Source organism: Aphidius gifuensis, linkage group LG3 (genome assembly GCF_014905175.1).
Source record: "Aphidius gifuensis isolate YNYX2018 linkage group LG3, ASM1490517v1, whole genome shotgun sequence".
Lineage (NCBI taxonomy): Eukaryota > Metazoa > Arthropoda > Insecta > Hymenoptera > Braconidae > Aphidius > Aphidius gifuensis.
The window spans coordinates 1,279,374-1,300,825 of NC_057790.1; the positions used below are offsets into that span (position 1 = coordinate 1,279,374).

General features: G+C 26.2%; 1 protein-coding gene across 2 annotated transcripts in view; it reads right to left on the reverse strand.

Moving 5' to 3' along the window:
* Positions 1-325: 325 nt before the first annotated feature.
* Positions 326-21,452, reverse strand: part of LOC122851290 (steroid receptor seven-up, isoforms B/C) — a 40,166-nt gene continuing 19,039 nt past the window's right edge. For both annotated transcript variants that reach the window (XM_044150423.1, XM_044150422.1), the window contains 2 exons: positions 19,961-20,512; positions 326-1,390 (listed from right to left, as the gene is read on the reverse strand). In XM_044150423.1, coding sequence (XP_044006358.1) covers positions 1,116-1,390; positions 19,961-20,512 — 827 coding nt within the window. In that variant the 3' untranslated portion in view covers positions 326-1,115. The remainder of the gene's footprint in view (positions 1,391-19,960; positions 20,513-21,452) is intronic.

The following is a 21,452-nucleotide window of genomic DNA, read 5'->3' on the forward strand; positions in this document are numbered from 1 at the left end:
GCTCAATAATAATTATAATAATGAAAATATAATTGACAACATAAATAACACGTTTTAATTATTTATTTTATAATTAATAATAATAAAAATAAATAAACAAAATATCACGCGTATATTAATAGCTGTCATTTGTTGAATTTTCATTGAAATTAATCTGAGCAAATGCGTTCCAGGCGTGAGGTGGACGCTAGAAGAAACCGTCGAATATATAATATAATATTCTCATCACAGAGATAAATAGAGAGCAAAAAAATCAAATAAAAATATTAATATATATTATTTTAAAACAACAAAATAAAAACAATAAATATTTACGGTTTCAATTTAACTTGCTAGCCCCTCGGCACTCTGTTCTCGCACATCAGACAAACGACTAATTTGCAATCAAGTAGAATTCCATTCTTCACTTGATAAACAACATCTCATTTCGTAAAGAAAAAAAAAAAATACAAATAATTATCATTACAATTAATTTGCATTAATATATTTAAAAAAAAAATAATAATAATAATATTATCAATAAAACAAAAACAATTTTAAAAAAAAATTTAAAATAAAAAAAAAATATATATATTTTAGTAAGTATTTAGGTCGTAACATTGCCACATTTATTATACAATATTGTACAATGTGTAAGACTATATTCAAGTCACACAAATCATCTAAAAATGTATTTATTTATTTTTATTTTTTTTTGTCTAGTTTAGTCATTGATCCTGCTCGTCTTGATAAGACGCCACTTCAGTGTCTATGCACGTTCAATTTTTTTATTCATTTTTTTTTTTCAAATTTATTTTTCTTTATCATCCATATTGTTCCTCAAGATCCAGTGTGAACATTTTGAAGATTGAATTCAAGAGAATATATACCCTCAGTATAAGATTGAAAAAAAAAATTTTACAAATATTTTTATCCAATTGCAAAAAATTTTATTTGCAATATAGTGGAGTTGTTTATTTTTGTTTTTTTGTGATTTTTTGTTTGTTTTTTTTTTCCATTGTTTGAAAGTACAAACTGCCATACATGAATTTTCGTCATGTAAAGAATGTATTTATTTATTTATTTTAAAATTTAGTATATTATTATGCGGAGGCTAGCTGCCGCCATACAGAGTGTCACATTGTAGACATATAGGGCCAATTAAAGCTACTACCACTTAACAACATATCCCTTATTAATGTTTCAATTGGAGTTTTACCAACTAATCTTACAAAAAATAATTGTTCAATAACTTGAGATGAGACTGTACGTAATGATGGTAATCGCAATAATAATTTACCAAATCTTGTTGGCTGATTTGGATACTGAGTACGACAATATTCTTCAAGTGCACATTGGGATTTTTCTTGGAGGGACTCGATATGTGCCACATCTGATAAACCACAAGCATCTGTAACATAAATTAAATTTTAAAATTAATATACATAATTAAAAAAACAATCAATTAATCAGCTTAAAATTACATCAAATATTTTTTTCTCAATTATTCTATAATATTTAATAGAAGATAAAAAATATTTTTCTTTTTGAGCTTTTTGAGCTTTTTTTTAGCAACAATAATTTATTTATAAAATATAACTATTAATAAATATTAATAATTAAAAATTCATATTATTTAATCATTAAATAAATACCATTAATAAAAATTTAATTATTAATAATTCCATCTATTATTTATCAAATAAAATAGATAATAAAAAAATTATTAAAAATTTTGTATGATGATAATAGTGAATTACAAAACATTAAAATGACATTGAACAATAAAAGAGTATATGTAAATTTAAGCTAGTATAATAAACATGAAAATAATATAACAGTATATAAAATAAGTTTGTCAAATTGGGCTCGGGCCACCGTGATGTCATCAGCATCTTCAATTTAGTGAATCAATTGAAATAACTGTGGTGTATGCTCATATATGTGGCGTCTCTACTTAATTCTACTTGACATAAATAAGACAAGTAAAAAAAATTAGATAAAGTATAGAATATCAAAGAGAGATAGAGATAATAAATAAAAAATAAAATTGAGTATGCGCGTTAACCACTAAATGCCCTGGCGCCTGCTTCAACTGACCAACGTAAATTAACCAATCTTGATTCTCGACTGGTCTGTATTATTTTTCTCATTGCTTTTTCTCATCAAGGCATCATCACCTAACAACGACAGCATATATATTTTATTCTCTATCAAAACCACACATATTTTAACAACATTATTCACTCGTCTCATCATATCCATTATCATTTTTATTATAGAATTTTATTTATTCATTATTGCTTTGATGTTGTAATTTAAATTATCCATTAATAATATCATAAGTTTATTTTTTTTTTTTTCATTTGTATTACTATAAAATTTATGATTTATTAATGTGAATTTTAAGGTCATACGACTATTAAATGAACATATAAATGAGTGTGAAAAATAAGAAGAAAAAAATATGAGTTTAAAGTAGCTGTGAAATTGTACAAATAAAAGTTATAATTCCCTTGGTAGACAAAATCATTTCAGAGTGGAATCAACAACACAAAGCATTCAATTGTACTTGAAGAAAAAAAAAAGCCACCCTTCTCTTAAATTGCGCGTAAGGTGACGTCAGTGACAATGGAAGGTCGAGTTGTGATTAAAGATCGAGACTGTGTATAAATAAAAAAAATATAAAATAGTAGTAGTAGTCGTTGAAAATCAAACCGGAGATGACTGAGATGACTGGGAAGACTGAAAGTGTCGTGAAATATTGCCTTCGTAAAATACGACAGCTATTTGATGCTTTTGCCTTTTGGTTTTTATGCAATCTTTCATTTGAATTTTCATTTTTTTTTTACCAAAAATATTGCTTCTTCAAATGTACTATAATATATCATTTTGTTTTTTATTTATTCAAATTTTTTAAATTTAATTATTAGGAAAACAAAATTTCCATTGTTAATTATGGTAGTTATTTATTTTAATACGCAATCCGGCGCCTAGAATTTCAAATGTTATAAAATAATTATCGTTGTAGAAAAAAAATTAAGTATTAAAAATTATATTTTTATTTGTCGTTGTGTCGTAAGCACAGTCTGGCAATAAATTGACCAAATCAAACTCAAGTATATATATTCGAGGGTAATTTTTTTTATTTTTTCAAAGAAACTGCGATTCGTCAGTGTCGTGTGTTTTTTATTGTATTTTATCTTCTCATGAAGTAAAAAAAAAAAGCTCTAAAAATTGAGTGATAATAAAATCAATTCCCTTTTTAATAAAAAATTTCCTGAATTATTTTTACCTAAATTTAGTGTTAGAAAAATATATAAACTACTGTGCAAGACGAAAAATAAAGTTAAAAAAAATATATAAAAATTATAAGGCTATCAAATTTTAGATCTACCAAGTATCAAAATATTTTGAAAATTTTTTTACTCATCAAAAGAAAAATAATTATCATAACAAGGCATGTATTTTGTAAACCTATCTACCCATCTCTCTGACAAATAATTTTTCAAGGCAAAAAAATATAAAACGACAAAACAGTATGACACCTTTTAAAGGTGTCAATTCTATACCTAAATTTTTTTACAAGCATCAAGTTTAGGCAACACAATTGTCATGTTAATAACCAACAATGACAATCCCATTAGCATGGTAACCTTATTTTGTGGCCCCTTGATCAGCAGGTATGAGGTCAACAACAATATTATTATTATCATCAAGTCCCTTGTTTTTTAAACTTAAATTTTTTTGCCTAAACGAGATAACCACCTTCAAGCACCTAGCTAAAATTCTCTATCTCCAGTACAAAACTGGTTATTTTCTATTTTTTTGTAAAACTTCTAAACATGTTTTTTTTTTTAAATATATTTTATTCATTTAATGGGTAAGTGCAAGCAGGCTAAATGTCAACAACAAAGATGGGTAACGGCCACGTTATATGAGGATTACCTTGTGTATATAAATATATAGAACATCAAGGGGTTGGTTGGTTGGTTTTACAAAGGTCACGTGAACTTTTGAAAAGTAGTTGCTAGGATTATGACACTGGAGGACTATGCCTTTCGGCATTTAATGCGTTTGTGTGTGTGTTTGTGTTAACAAAAAGCCCTTGGTCGCACTTTGTCCATTTTCAAAACAATAGCAAAAGGGAGTGAGAAAAGGACTTGTATCATTGTGTTTGTAAATTTGTATGGTTATATCATATATGTACTATTTCATGGCATCGAAATATGTATATGTGATATTGTACATAGTGGCCATGGAAAGTATTAATGTTTTGGTTATGTGGAATTTGCTTGGTTGGTATGACCTTGGTATAGTCATGATATTACATTGATAAATTCAGTATGGTCGTTTATAACAATGCAACAACAATGTCGATAATGCCAAGTTGTTTTCTCTGGGGATTATTAATTGGCTTGTATTTAGCCTTTTATATTGTTTTATGTGTACATATATTGATCGGGGTGAATTTAATCATCAACATATTTTTGTTTATTTATATTTTGGGAAAAAAATTGTTGGGGGATTTTTTTTTAATTGTGAGATGATTTTTTAGGTTGCTGTAATTTTTGTGGCTGATGAAAGTGGGGTTTTTCTACTTGGAAAATTAAATTGTTTATGGAAAATTTTAATTATTAAATAAAATGAAATAATTGAATGAATTTAAGTGATGTAAAATATAATTAAAATTTTTTTTTTAGCAAAAGACAGTAATTATTTTATTTGTCTGACGAAAACTAGTTTATTCTACTTAAAAAAAATTAAGGAAAATTTATTTTAAATTATCTAGTAAATTATAAAGTATTGAAAATAAAAAATTAAATAAATTTGTTTATTAAAAATACTAGATAAATATTTTAAACAATAAAAATAATTGAATTAATTAAATTTTACATCAAGCTTGAAATTCCAAGCAAATTGGTTTTATTCTAAATTCTAAATGCCACAATTTGCCAAGTAAATATAAAGCTCTATATTTTTTATTTTCATTATATCAAATTGTTTCATTTGTCAAGTTAATAAAATGACTAGTATTGCAACAAGCACTTGAAAAAAATGACTCAAATAATTATATAATTTATTGACATTTACAGAAAGCAGGCAAAAATAAAATTGATAAGTATTTTAGATTATCGAACCGACAAAAAACAAAAAAAAAAAAAAATAAGGAAAGGAAGAAAAAAAAAAAAAGGATAAAGGGTTGGAAGAGACCATCTATTTTACTCGTGTGCACACTTTTACGTCTCACACTTTGCCTGGGGTGAAAATGTCAACACCCCACAAAAATGTCAGTTTACCCTCACCTTAATATCCGCAAGCGACGGACATTCAAGGTTGAAAATTGAAAAAAATTTTCATTTCTTTATCTTGCTTGTCGTACTTTTTATATTCAGCCAGGTCGCGACAACTCTTCATTCTAATTTTTTTTTTTTTTCTTTCTTTTAATATTTTTATACCCTTCATGATGTTCATCCCTTTATTCTTTAACATACTTCAACAGAATCACAAACTAAAAAGGCACAGGTGATGATTTTTTGATAGTGTCTGGGGCGAAAAAATAAAAAAAAAAATAAGTAAAAATTGAATTGTGCTGGAGGCAAATAGATTTTTCTTCACCCTTTTTATTTTTTTTTCGTTATTACTGTCATTATGGTGGCTTTTTGTATCACTTCCGGGCACCACGTTAACTTGGCGTCTTTGAAGACTTTGACAAAGACTTCAAGTTGATTCAACGACAGATTGTTTTTCTACAATTTCTTTTTCATATAAATATACATCATTTTATTTTTTAAAATACGACATTGATTTATACTTAAATATATATCTCATAGAAATAAGTGTAAGCTGTCTTGCTCGATTGAGAATTAGATGTGAAATTCAACAAGGTGAGATATGAATTGGTGGATCACCCGTTGTGAACATTAATGAACCTGTCTAAATGGTGACGTGAAACTTTGCGGGAGAGAGGAGTCTCTATCATTCTCACATTCAACATATGAAATTTATTCTTTTATTTTTTTTTTATCTTCATCTTTTTACCATGTTAACACATCAAAAAATTATTACATTATATACATTTTACTATTTTAAAATAAACATTTTACTCGCCATCAAAATTACCATAAAATCGAGCAAAAATTTTTCAATTAAATCAACGAATGTTGTAGTAATTTTCGTCTAAAAAATTTAATATTTAAAAATAAAGAAAAGTTTTGAATTCTTTATGTATTTTTCAACATAACAGACAACTTTTGTTTGAAATTTTTTTCGTTTTAATCATTATTTTAGTTGAAATAATCAAAATGATTTTATAAATTTTAAAAAACTGTTTATACTTTGTTATTTTTGTCATTGTTAATTCGCATGATTCTATAATCATTGAAGACTGTATGAAATGAAGATTTTGCCCTTTGGTATAAAAAAAAAAAAAATATGTAGAAAGCAATTGCTTTGGCGATAAATCTAACGAGGCGTGCCGTATACGCGCCAGACGCGCCGGCTGCTGATGTCCTACGAAGCAGCCAGCCTCAACGGTGTTTCCCCCGATGTCGTGGTAACGCCCATGTACGTTTCACTCGATTCAACCATGTGATACCCAGTGAGTAAAAGACACTTGGGGGATCTTTTACTATATTTTTTTATTTTTTATATATTGATGTATTGCTCTCATTACAATATTTAAAAAAAAAAACAAAAAACTTGTTGTCACTTTAATATAAATATTATCAATATTTATCGAAGAAATATTTTTTTATTAATTTTTTCTTTGAGTTGTATTTATTGTAAAATGAAAAATAATATTTAAATAATTATATACTTGTTTATAATTTAATAAAATATATATTTTTTATTTTTTTAAATAATCAATTTAATTATCTTCAATTTATCATCAAAATTTTTTAAAATAAAACAAAAAAAATATATCATCGTATTGATATTGTTTTTTTTTAAATTAAAATTATAATTTTTTAATTTAAAAATTATAATAACGTTGTGTCATAATTAAATGAATGTAATTTTTATTTAAAAAATTTTTTTGAATTAAATATTAAATATTTACTCAGCATTGACATAAAAAATTATTGTTTTTTAAATTTCTCTAATTTTTTAATTACAATTATTAAATTTTAAATAGAAAAATAAATTAACAAAATTATACTTTTTTATATTGTTTCTAATATTTTCACTTACAACAATACAATTATCGTCATTCATAAAAAAAAACATATTTTAATATTCCCTCCCTTTTGCATATAATAATTCTCCACATCAAACTGCCCACAAATTTTTACAGATATAAAAAAAAAAAATAAAATAAAATAAGTAATACTAATTTGGCACCATATTTGCTTGACACAATGGCATCGATAGTGCACCCGCACAATTGTGTTCCAGTGAGAGTTCCAGTAAGACTTGAAGGGCACAAAAAAAAAAAAGCAAAATAAAAAAGGGAAATAGAAAAAAAAAAAAAAAAAATAGAATAAAGGGGAAGACAAAGAGACTTGGGTTTATCCAATCGAGTTAGCTAGACGTCATTCGTACACCGCATGTGATACATAACCGCTAATATAATTGCATTCGATTCGGCGCGAGGGGTTGTGGCCCCGTGGGGTGACCCGCAAACCACCCCAACTGATAAAAAAGATGCCAAAGGGAGAGAAGGCACACTGTGTCGTTGTTCTTTACACTATATGAATATGATGACGTTCTTTCCGCTCTTGAGTATCTCTCTTGTCGAACTATGTGTGTGCAATTGTATTATATCCAGAAAAAAAATAAAATAAAAAAACGACAAACCCACCCACCCTCCTACATGGCTACATACAAACTTGCTAGTATAAAATCACATACTCACCACAACCCTACAGTGTTTTACAGTTGTATGTCGCGTGTGTGTCTGATTCTATTTTATCTTGACACGTATATATATTTTTTCCCCCCCTCATTCCCTCCCTTACTCTCTTCACCACCTCTCACCCTCTTTTATTTTCCCCCTATCATTCTATCACTAACCCCCTTCAATATACTGCCTTCCATTTCACTCGTTTTGAATTCTGTCATGATTGTATTTGAGCTGCTTTTGCGGTCAGTTGTCAAACAACTTTTTCTATTTTATTATAACTTTATTATTATTTTTATTTATTTAATGAATTTATTTATTTTTTTTTTTTTGCTCATGTAATTACTTGAATACTTGAATAATGTTGTCATGAATTTATAAATTTTTTAATATTTAGAAAAATAAAATCAAACGTTTATATATAATTTTTTTTTTGTTTTTTTTTTTTTTTTAAATAAACAAAGTATGCGTAGTTTTAAAATAAATATTTATAATATTGCAAAAGTTGTATCAATAGTTTAACTGTAAAAAAAAAAAAAAAAATTTAATTGCATTTTTTTGCTTTGAAAATATTTATGGAATTTAACATTATTCAGACACAGATGAAATTAATTGACAGGCGAGGATAGAAAATATTTATGAACGTATATAGTAAATAAAATTTAATATATTATTTAGCATTGATATTAAAATAATAAATAATAAAAAATAAAGTAAACAAGGTGTATTTATAAGTGCAGTGAATATTTAAATAAGAAAAGATAAAAAAATAAAAAAATGAATATAGGTGAGTTTGATGATGTAGACTGGTGTTTACAATTAAAAAAAAAAAAAAAAAAAAAGTAACTGGCAATTACGAGATGAAACAGGTCCAATCTTAACATTCCAATGCACCCAATACATCTTCCCTCATTTTGAACATCTATTAGACCAACTTTGAGTCACGCGATTAAACAAACACGAAGGTTTGGCTGATATTCCCAGGATCAGTTTCATCTCTAATTACCCCATGATACACAAAAATATATAACAATAATAATAACAGCTACAATTTAATTTTACAAAATTAAAGATGAAATATACCACTGGAAAATTTATACTATTTTTTTGGATATTTATTTGGTATATTATCCATGAAAGAAAAAAAAAATGAATAAACAATTTTAGTGCAAAAAGAAGACATTCTAAAAGTCAGAATAAGTCAAATGAAAAATATCTTTTAACTGTAATTTTTTTATTTTTTACTCGGCTCGTTAGCTGTATGAAAAAAAAAATAAATTAATAAATCATTCGGTTTTTTTTATACCGACAAAAAGTTTGCCATAAGGTACCAACACTAATGTACACCCGAGATAATGCTCAGGCAAATTTTTATTTTTATTTAACAACAGCCATCGAGACACCTGATACATTCATGATAATCAATTTTAAAAATAAAAAAACCAGAAGCTTACAATACAAGAAAATTATAAAATTTTTTTATTATAAAATTAATTATTAACATAAAAATCATCTTTACTACATGAAAAATCATTTTTATAAAAATAATTAAAATATTTACCTGTAAATTTATGAATAAAAAAATTTATTTTTTATATTAATAATTTATTTATGAATAATAAATTTTTTATTTTAAATTAACAATTTATTTATGACTAAAAAATTTTTAATATGCGTCATAATAATTCTATTGTTGTGTTTAAAAATATTCAAGTTTAAAAAAAATAATATTTAATGAGGATATTAATTTTTTTTTTTTTTTTTGTCAAAAAAATATTTATCTTTGTCATTTAGCTGGGGTAAAAAAAAAAAAAAATATGATACCGTTGATTCATTTAACAGTGCTATTAAATAAAAATAATTTTTTTTTTTTTACATTTTATTTTTCAAATAAGAATGATTGAAAGAAAAAAGAAGAAAAAAAAAAAATATAAAAATTGCTACTTTTTAGTTTTAAATAATATTAAGAAAAATTTGAATGTAACCCTTTTATCGTCGTCTCCATTTAAAAATATGAAAAGCATAAAAATGAAATGAGGATGAGGCTGCCTGACCACTTTAGGCCCGTGAAATATGAAATTAAATTCATTAGGTTCGCAGTTGTAATAAATCGAACGATTGTGCGTGAGTGCCTTTGGCTGGGAATATAACTCAGTCGTGTCTGAATGGAAAATGATGAGAAATGTCTCTCATTGAACAGTGGGGGGTCCAAATAACCATTGGTTATTGTATCTTGTTTTTCAAATTATATATATACAATTTATTTTTCTTATTTCCAGTGTGGCTGGTATGTTATTGTTGTTGTTATATCTCAGCTATATTCAAAACCATAAAAATAAAAATATATTTTAAAAAAACTATAATGCCCGTGTATGAGATTATGAAAAACACATCATTTTTTGGTGCTTGGTATTTAACTGATTCTCAAGAGAACCATAAACACCCCTCATAACAAACATCATATACAAAAAAATGAAAAAAAAAAAAACTATAATACTCAAAATGAGATATAAAATTTTTAAAAATTTCATAAATAAAATTTTTTTCTCATTTGGCAATATTTTTAATTGTTAAATAAATATTAACTATAATTTTTTTGAATTTAAAAATATTAATTAAATAATTTATACAGTGTAATATTTAAAATTAATTTTTAATTATTTTTTATCATTTTTTTTTTTTTATAAAAAAAAAAAATTTTAATAGTATTTTTTTTACGTTATAAATATTTATTTATAAATTTTATAAATAATATAATTTATTGTAAATATTTTGACAACTAATTTTACAAAAATCACAATAAATTTATTTTCTCTTCTTGGTATATGAATTTATCTCGTATTGTATATAACAGCTTGGTTTCTACAAAATTTACCTCAAAGATTTATGATACAACACACATATATATGTCTATTGAATACTTGACTTTGAATGAAATAAATGGACTGTGATTTGTAAATTGTACATCGACATTCTAGTGTCAATAACAACAAATGGATTTATTCATGTATTTGGTCCTTAGACAAATAATAGAAGTATGTTTTGGGCGCGTTTATATAAACCAACTGGTAAAATGTTATATTCTCTAGTGCATAATGACAACCACCACCACCATCACCATCATCATCATCATCAACACAATAAATCTTTACATCATCAATTTTTTCAATTGGAAATAATTTTAAGTATGTGGATATACTCAAAGCTGCGTTGGTAACTTTGAATATAGCAGATGTTTTAACACTCTCATGTATAAAAATAAAAATAAAAACAAAAAATACACATTCCATGTTTTTAAGCTCAGTATTACACAAATCTCCATCAAAATGGTCAGTTAATGTGGTATTTAATGAATGCTTTAATACGGCAATTTTAAAGTTATTCAAAAACTTAACGATCATCCTTAAACACATACAGTAATATATGCAAATTTTATTGCAACTAAATTGTTATGATTTATGATTAAATAATGACAAAAATAAATAAATAAAAATAATTAAATTTAATGATTTAAATTTTTATTTAAATTATTAATTCAAGTGTATTATTATCATTTGAATTATTTTATAAAATAAAAAATAAATTTTATAAACAGAGTTTATTGTCAGCTGCAAATACCCCCTGGTGAAAAAATATATATACAAAATTTGAAAAACATCCGGGGATCTTTTGAAATAAATGATCCATTATTTGTTAAAGCAACACAAACAGAAGTTGGACAATTTCTTCAAGAAGGTTCAACGTATCATCTCATCGAGCGATTAGGCTCATTGTTAATTTTGGCTCGTGCCCATTTGGTACTTCTTGTCCTGAGGCCCGGTGGTCCATTTATGAATGGTGCCTTATATCTCTCTTCATGTTGGTTGGCTTGGCTTTTTTATATATTTTATATAGAAAAATTTTTCAACCAAAAGTGAGCTCAACTATTTTGCTTTTTCTATTCTTTATGTTTTCATTTTTTTTTTTTATACTTGAGAGGAAGGAAAGAGAAGAGAGATTTCATCAGAGAGGTGGAGAAGTAGAAAATAAATAAAAAAAAAAATAAGACGAAGGAAAAAGGCTTTGGGGCCTCTATTGTCACGTGAATATGGGACTTTGAGTGAAGGGCAAACACGTTTAACCTCTTGGCCTTTTGTCGTGGTCGTTTATCCGATTTTACGCAGTTGCGTTGTCAGCTCTATATAACTTGAATGCATAATATCACAACTGTAATAAACTCGGTTTTTATTTAAATTAATTTTAATAATATCTATATATCATTAAAGATATAAAAAATATTTTATTATTTGTCTACTTTGTTTATTTGATTTTTTTTTAAATTAAAGAAATAAAGATTGTTTAAAAAATAAAAAAGATTTTTGCAACTATTTTTTTGTTAATTCATTTTAACGTTATAATTTTTAAATGAAAAATAAAAAAACAGTAATTATCTGTTATTTAAAATATAAATTTGTTAATTAAATTATTTTTGAGCTTAAATTTTAATAATTATAATTAAAAAATTAGAGAAATTAAAAAAAATCAATTTGCAATATCGATGCTGAGTAAATATTGAAAATTTATTTTAGCAAATTAGTTGTAAATATATTTAGAAGATACATATGCGGGTGTATAAAATATATATTTAAAAATAAATATGTTTTTTTTTTTTTGACAAAAAATACACACACGTATGTGTTACGCGATCTTTCACGGGGCGGACACGGTTGAGGGCATTATTGGATTACGTTATGGCTATTGTCATCATTCGTCCAGCTGTCTGTATTTTAAAATAGACCAAACGACAAAAGTTGGAAAATATGAAAATAATATTTCCTTTACTGTTGATCGAAATATATTTTTAAAAAAATATCTATCTCCATCTTTATGATTGATATTTATTCAAGTGACTGGACGGTTTCAAATGCGCTTTATGCATCTGGTAAAATTTTATAAAATCCGTTCAACTTCCTTTATTGCTTTATTCAATTTATACCAATTCAATGTCGATCAATTTTTTCATATTTTTTTATTTTTGTCATGTCATGAAGCATTTTATTTTTTTTTTTTTCTAATATTATTTCTATTCAACTTAAACTTACTGCATTATGAATTTTTTTTTTTCTTGACTTTTCTTCAAACGTTGTTTACAAATATTCGTCAGTTGACATTTAAACTTTGAAATGTAAAAAAAAAAATATTCCTTAAGCTCCAAAATGTAAAATAAATATAAAAATATTAAGCAGCTTTTAAAATATTAATTTTTTTCAAAAATAAAATAGAAATAATTGTCAAATTAAAACTCATTTGAAATAAATTTAATTTAAACATTAATTATTTTTCAAGGTGACTGTTAAAAAATCTAAAATACTTTTACAACTGCCTTAGATAATAAAAAAAAAAAAAAAAAATAACAATACAAGTATATAAAGAGAAATTAATAAAACGAGTTTAACAATAAAAGCTACTGTATACAATTGAGTTAGTTCAAGTATGATATAAAATAAATAAATAAGCGTGCCAAGTTTTTATTATTATTAAAAATAATTTATAAGCCTCCCACCTTCATTTCAATCTGACCACAACCAACAATTGTCCATACTCATTTCATTGTTAAATATATTAAAATATTCATTTCAAAAAAATATATAAACCAGTTCACCATATTTTCATTTCTCGAACCCTCTCAATTAAAACTCCCAACAATATATATATTAAAATAAATTACATGCTAATACATTTAAAAAAAGACTTTCTTTTTTCATATAAATTATTCATAATATAAATATACAAGTACAGCCAAATGTTTTTTTAAAATGAAAAAAAAAAAAAGTGTTAGATATTTAAAAAATAAATTTTTTGACTTTACTGGTTTGGAGCTTGTGGGATTGTAATATATATTTTTAGGGGATGATGGCCACAAGGGTCAAATAATCTGGTTAGCTGATGGTTATTTGCATCAACGCGAACTATCAGCTACTGGCTAAAACATAGCTAAAGTATGGAAATGAAGCCATGAAGGGCATTCGTCCATTCGCGGATACTGACACCCTTTATTGTCCAGTATTCAATCCTCCCCACACCCCACAATTTTGTCCATCACTTTTCCTCTTTTATATCATCTTCCTTGTCTTGTACTGTTATTTAATATTCACATCTCTTTTCAAATTCAATATTCAGCATGGACAATGGGCTTTGTTGTACAAAATTTTCGTCTCATCCATTGCAAAATTGTACTGACAATTAACTAACGAGAGATTGACACAACTTATCAAATAATATACGCATCACAAAACTCGTCAGTTTTCACATGTATACATAAATATATATATAATAATTTTAATTAATTTTAATTTATTCAGCTAAAAATTGAATAACTTTTTTAAATTAAAAAAACAAATTTTATTTACTTGGATTTTTAATTATTTATTTATTTTTGTTTTCGATAATTTAAATTTCAATAAGTCAAATGGTGTCTACAGTTGTCATGCAGATGAGAGAAAATAAAAATGATATATATAAAAAAAAATAATAAGAAGAGAAATAATAGTAGTGCGTATAACAACCCTACGAAAAGTCAGTTGAGAGATGAAAGGGGTAGTTTATATATATAAAAGTAAAGATAGAATTGCCAAGGGGTTATAACATAATTGTATTAGTCTTTCGTATACAGTTGGGTTTTGTAGAAATACTGTGAAATTAATGTCTCTGGCTTATCAGTGGTCTGACACTTTAAGGGGTCAGTAGAATTTTCATGTTGTCGTTGTGCCAAATTTTTTAGTATATAATTTACAAAAAGATATAAATAAAACTAAGATAATAATTAACAAGATTACACAATAAATTAATATAAAAAAAAAAAAACTATATAAATTAATAAAATTAAAACTTGCAGAATTTTTTAAACAACTAATGAACACCCTATTAGTCGACACGATTAAAAAAACAAATATGTTAATATTAAAAAAGCCTTGCAATTTTATTTTTACACTTTAAGTTCATATGATATTTTTTTTCTTTACTATAGCACAATCCTCATGTTAATTTAATTAATTAACGCTTTGTTAGCATCTTTAAAAATAAAAACAAAAATTTATGAAAAATAAAATGATAAAAATATTGAGATTACAATATGAATAAAATAAATTTAAGCGTTTGATCACATATAGGAATGTTGCATACTTGTTGTTGAATATTCAGAGCTTTTTATTTAATATTTTTTTTATTTTTTAACAAGTCACGAAAACATATTCTCCACGAGATGAACAAAACAGTAGGGGCCATGTTGAATTCTGATAGTACTATGATAGTCGTTACAGTATGTATAGGATATACCAACGGAAAAAGATAAAATAAAAAAAAAAAAAGAAATAACGAAAAGTGTCATGTAGAAATGAAAAGAAAAAAAAATATATATCTACAGATATATGCAATGACAACAATAGACGACCTCTGGTTGACCCCTCCCTCTCTGCCGCCTTTTTTTTTTTTTTTTCTTCTTTTTCTCTGTCGTAGTATTGATAAAGAATTGAAGAATAAGATTGTGGGTGAAGATATCGACGACAACTGTTAAGATCTCACCATTTGCAATGGTATTTTTAAATATACAATACTGCTGGTATTTATTTCGGCCAATCTCGTATGTCGATAGTTCAATCTCGGCAATTCCACCCACATCTGCGCGTTGTTTAATTTTTTTTTTTTTTATATTTTACAATTCCACAGTGACAATTGTTTGTATAATAGCCAGTTTTACACCCTCGCAAAAAAAAGGAAAAAACTTGTTTTTTAGTGCGCGTATGCAATTCAATAATTTTTATAAAGTTGTTGAAATAATTTTTCTATATACAAATAATTTCAGAATAAACCCTTTGCATCTCATATAATAACATATTTAACAAAATAAATACTTAAGTTTTAAAATTCAGAAATATTTACTTGCACTGACTCCGACTCCGACCTAAGTCCGACTTTACGTTTTTTTTTGAAATAGGGATTCTAAGTTTGACCGAAGTATGTGTAAATTAATTCTTTGAATTGATAATTACACAATTAAATAAGTAAGTATTTAAATTTGAAAATTCGACAATATCTACTTGCACCAGCTCTAAATCCGACCTTAAGTCCAACTCCGACTCTGACTCTGACTCTGACCCTATAAGTCCGACTCTACGTTTTGTTTGAAATATGGATTCCAAGTTTGACCTAAATATGTGTAAATTAGTTCTTTAAATGACTAATTACACAATTAAATAATTAAAAACTCAAATTTTGAAATTTAACAATATCTACTTGCACTAGCTCTAACTCCGACCTTAAGTCCGACTCCGACTCTGACCCTAAGTCCGACTTTACCCGGGTAATTTGGGTAACTCAAGTTAATTATAAAAATTAAATTCACAAAGAAAATAATTGTTTTTTATGAAAGAAAAATTTATTTAAACAAGCCAATAGATTTTTCTATCAAGAAAATCAATTTTAAAATATAAAAAAAAATTATTTCAACAGAAAAAAAATTTCCAATGTAATATTTGTTTTTTTTTTTTTTTTTGGTTGAATAAAAGTTTAATAAATATTGTAATTTATAATGATATTGGTGGTGATTGTTGTCAGTGTAAAAAAAAAAGAGAAAAAAAAAAAATAAAATTCTTGATAATATATATCCAAGTTGTCTGTCTGACAAACAGGGAAAGTCAAATAAAACGAATATGTCACGCACACGCGAGCATGGAGAATAAGTAGAGGAGTAAATCGAAATGTTAAAGAGGGGACATTATACTACTTCGCAAATCGTTTTGACTATATACTTATATACGATGAGTGAAATCGGTGACCCCGTGTCCTCCTGTGCTTGATGCTTCTGCCGACTTTGCAACCGTTGTGAATTATATCTTTCTTACAAGCATATACAATTCATATATAAGATTTTCAACAGACACAAACTTGCGACAATCCATACGACCATAAATTATTGATAATTTCTTTTTCAAAAAATTTTTATCTTATTTATGTTATATTTCAAAACATACGCTTATTTATTATTCACAGTTAAAATATAAATTCCCCTTATTTTTTTTATTTTTTTTTTTTAAATAAAAAACAATAGTTAAATAACAAAAATATAAATTAATAAAAAATTATATATACATTATCTGTTGAGTGTTAAAAATTTATGAGTAAATTTTATTTTTTTATATTTTTTTTTCTTCAATTAACGTCCCTCGAATATTTGCATTCTCAAGACCACATTTTTGCCATAATCTAACCCTTCACAACCCTTAGATATATATTTATTTCTCCCTTCTTAATAAATCTGACAAAATAACTACACATTTTCTTCCCTTCTAAATTTGCCTTGCCACAATTGTTGGTAAAAATAAAATAAAAAAAATAATAATAAAATAAAAAATAATACCACCCTTAAAGCACAACGAAATTTGCCATTGACAGTGTCAACTATACACTGTCTCAAAATTAAAAAAAAAAAATTGTATTTATGAAAAATATGTTTATAATTTTCTTGTGTAACTATATTAAAATGAGTGATCATAATAATAGTATGACAAAAACAAGTTTGATAAATATATTTAAAAAAACAAAATTAAAAAGCTCGACCCCCCGCACTGCGGTTAACAATGCAAGATAGAGAGTTAGCTAGTTGCAAATTCTACAAAAGGGGTTTAAGGGGGATATAAAAAAAAAATGTAACAAAAAAAAAAGAGATACAGTTAACAAGAGAGATGAGTTGAGAGTTCGTTTGTTTGTGTTGGTAGATAACCGCATGCAAAACCAAAAGATTCCCTCGCACTGATGATGGCTCTCTGTTACGGTCTGCCACCCTCATTTTGCTTCACTTTGGCGTCAAAATTAACCGCATTTTTTTATGTACACAATTTTTAAAATTTATATTTTTTAAATATATAATAGTTAATGTTAAAAAAAAATATAACAAACATCTAATATTTTATCCACAAAGTGAAAAATAAAAAAATACATTTTTGAATATCAAAATCGATAGCATCGAAATGTATTTTGATGATTTCAAAATTAAACATTGGTATTTAAAATAAATTAAAATATCAATAATCTTTTGATATTTAAAATGAGTTAAATTATTTATAAATAATTTAGCAATGATTTGAAACAATAGCCATATCAATCGATCAAGTTAATTTAATTTCTCAGTAAAACTGATGTAATAATTTAATTACAACACTCAATCGTCAACCAATCAGACAATTGAATTAAAAATATAAACAGCTGAATAAATCGACATCAAGTGACTTAGTTAACGGGAATAAAAAAAAAAAAAAAAAGTATAATAAATAAATAAAAAGAATTAAAAAAAAAAACTTAAAATCACTGAGTCACTTATATGTGACTCGATGTGTCTTAATGCTAGACAGAGAATTGAGAAAACGTGTGCAAGTTTTGAGAATGAGAACAAAAGATATGTTGGTTCACAAACTCAATGACTTAACACATTATTTATTGTACACGAAACCAGTGGGCTTTGATGTTTAAAGGACAATGGATTAAAATCCAAGAGGTAATTTTATTTCAACAGGATGAAAAAGACACGTCACCTGGATGAAAAAATATATATATAAAAAAAAAAAATGAAAGGAAGATGAAGAAGAAGAAGAAGAAGAAGAAGAAGTCAACAATTTTCATCGAGTCACATTAGCCTAGTTAAAGTATTGTTGATCATCATCCAGAAAAAATTATTTAGTCACGAGTATTCATAGCCAGTTTGATACATCAAATTTATGTGATATTATTAAAGCAATATCAATGACGATTAAAAAAATAAGAGAATAAAAAAATATATATATTACATTAATATAATAATAATGTACTTTAAGTATATATATTTTTTTATTTAATGAAATGTACAGTGAGACTTTGGACTGTATCAATAGAATCAATTGAGTGTGTATGATAAACATATAGGATTATTGTCCAGGGGGCATAATTCACCGTAATAGCTATATATTCTCTTTTTTTTTTTATATGAGAAGACATGAGAGAAAGCTCTGCATACAATAATAAAAGTTGAATGTGATCAGATCAGGTCATCAAAAACTCACTTTAAATACAAAACTGCACATTGAGCTGATGAAAAATTGAAAATTAAATTTTTTTTATTATTTAAAATAATGATAATAATTTAAAAATAATTAAAAAAAAAATTTTTTCTATATAAAATTTAATATTTATGATTTATAAATAATAATTTTGATATAATTTCAAATGTGAATAAAGGTATAAATAAGTTTGTTTAAATTGTGGTCATGAAGTTGCTCATTTAGTGTCGTGAAAACAATGTTGGCATTTGTGATGATACAGAATGAATTCAGCAACAATAAAAAAGAGTATATGAGAATGAGTATAACAACAACAATAGTATAAATATATAGTGTACAGAGTTTAGATGGTCCAAGAAAGATATGACGACTTGAGTCAGACTCATACTCCAAGTATAGAGAGAAGATATACAGTTGATACAGGATAAAACTGTCATCGAATTGTTGTGCAAGTGAGATGAACAGATGGATAGATAGATAATAGGGTGAGAGAGATGTATTGTCTACAACTGGCATCTAACACGTTGGGGAGAATCAAATCGCATTGTGTGTTAACCATGGCTCTGTCCATTTCCATAGTTATAACAAAACCCAGGGTAATGCTATATTCTCTCTTCAATGTATTATAGCCTTACACATAGATGAACAAGACTATGTGTGTTGTAATATTCAAGTTTAAAATTGTGAATATATATATTCACCCTTGGAGATGACTATATACAATTTGATCGACGTATGTGGTTATGTAATCCGGTCGACGTGCCAAGTTAGTTTGCCAATATTATTCTCTCTTACTAACCCTCCCTTTTTCCCACCCACTCAGACCACTATATCCAACCATTTCCTAAATTGTATGTTTGTATGCCGGGGGTGTTAAGTGTTACAACAGGTTGAATTAAATCACTGGTGTTTAGTACATTGCTACAAGCAAAAATATATATCAACATTCATACATCATAATGTTTGATGTGTTTGAATAAAATACAACAAACAGACAGACAGTAGACAATCACACCAGTTGAATATTTTCATGTTTATTATATAATTTTATAATTGAAATTAAAAAACTTACCAGTGGTAAAAAGTACAATGGCCTTGAGACAACTATATTCAGCTGAATCAACATGTAATGCTTTTAATTTTTCAACTTGTTCTTGAAAAATTCTAATATGATCCATAAATGCAACAACTCTATCAGCAGCCATTGGTGATGCATGAAGACCAGCTGCAGCAAGTAATGGTGCAACATGAAGTGGCATTGAACATTGACTTGCATTTAATACAAATAATTCACTCCATACTAATCTAAGTAATGCAACTTGATCAGTAACTTGTAAATCAGGAAAAAATGGTATATTTCTTGCCCATTCAACAGCTGAGAATAATAATCTTGCTGCTAATTCACATATATTATCAATACCCATTATATTATTTGGTTGCATACACTGTCCATATCTTGACGTTGGATATGGCTCGGCTCGTAATAACAAACTTATGTATGATGATAAATATGAATGACCATTTAAACTTGCACAAGCAACAGCATCACCATTTGTCAATGCAAATTGACCTGGTAAACCTGGTAATGATGGTTGTGATGGTGGTACTCTACCTCGTTGAACAGCTGTAACAAAAAAATTATTATTTATTTTTAATAACATAAAAAAAATTTAAACTCAATATATAAAAGTGGCCCTAATCATTATTACTATTCTGTATATCAGTATGTTGTTTTTTCTTTTTGATATAAAGAGTGTATATTTGATTAAAAAAGTTCAACAAACTGTTGGCAATTTTACCAAGTAAAATGCAAAACAAGAAGAGTACATTATTATAATAGAAAGACGTCGTTTATTCGTCCTGGACAAGATGAAAGAGAACCATGAAGGTTTGTGAATATATACTTTAGTTGTTTTTACCGTCGGGACGTCCTGCTGTGAGCTGAAAGCCAGAGAATATATATATATACTTTTTTTTTATATTATTTTTAGGCTCATCATGGGATTCCACCGTAGATACATTTTGCAGTTAACGAATGTACTGATGGACGGGTAGAAGTGCAAGCGCGAGAGAAGAGGCATCAACTTGATTCTACCTTGTGGATAGGGATATAAGTACGTGTTACAATCCTTCCATACCTTTTTTTTTTTTCATTTTTTATTTTTATATATCTTTCACTTTAATATATACATACAGATAAAATATTTATTCACCTATACTTACAACACCACAACCCGTCAAATCAAAATTAGAAACGCAGATATGTGTTCAGTACGTGCCTGGATCATGAATGTTGATAAATCTTTAGTTTTTAAATAAAAAAAAAATGACATTGGCAGGTGATGCTTGATGATTCCTTTGAATTTTTTTATTTATCATCACAATAAATTTATAAAATTTCTCTCTCTGTAAATTAAAACCTAAAAATAGTTTAACTTAATGCAGAAAAATTTTAGAAACTATTTACATTTTGATAAATATTTTCCGTAGATAATTTAATGTGTACACGATGCCTAGATGATGATGATGATAATAATAATGATCATTATATATTATTATTGTGT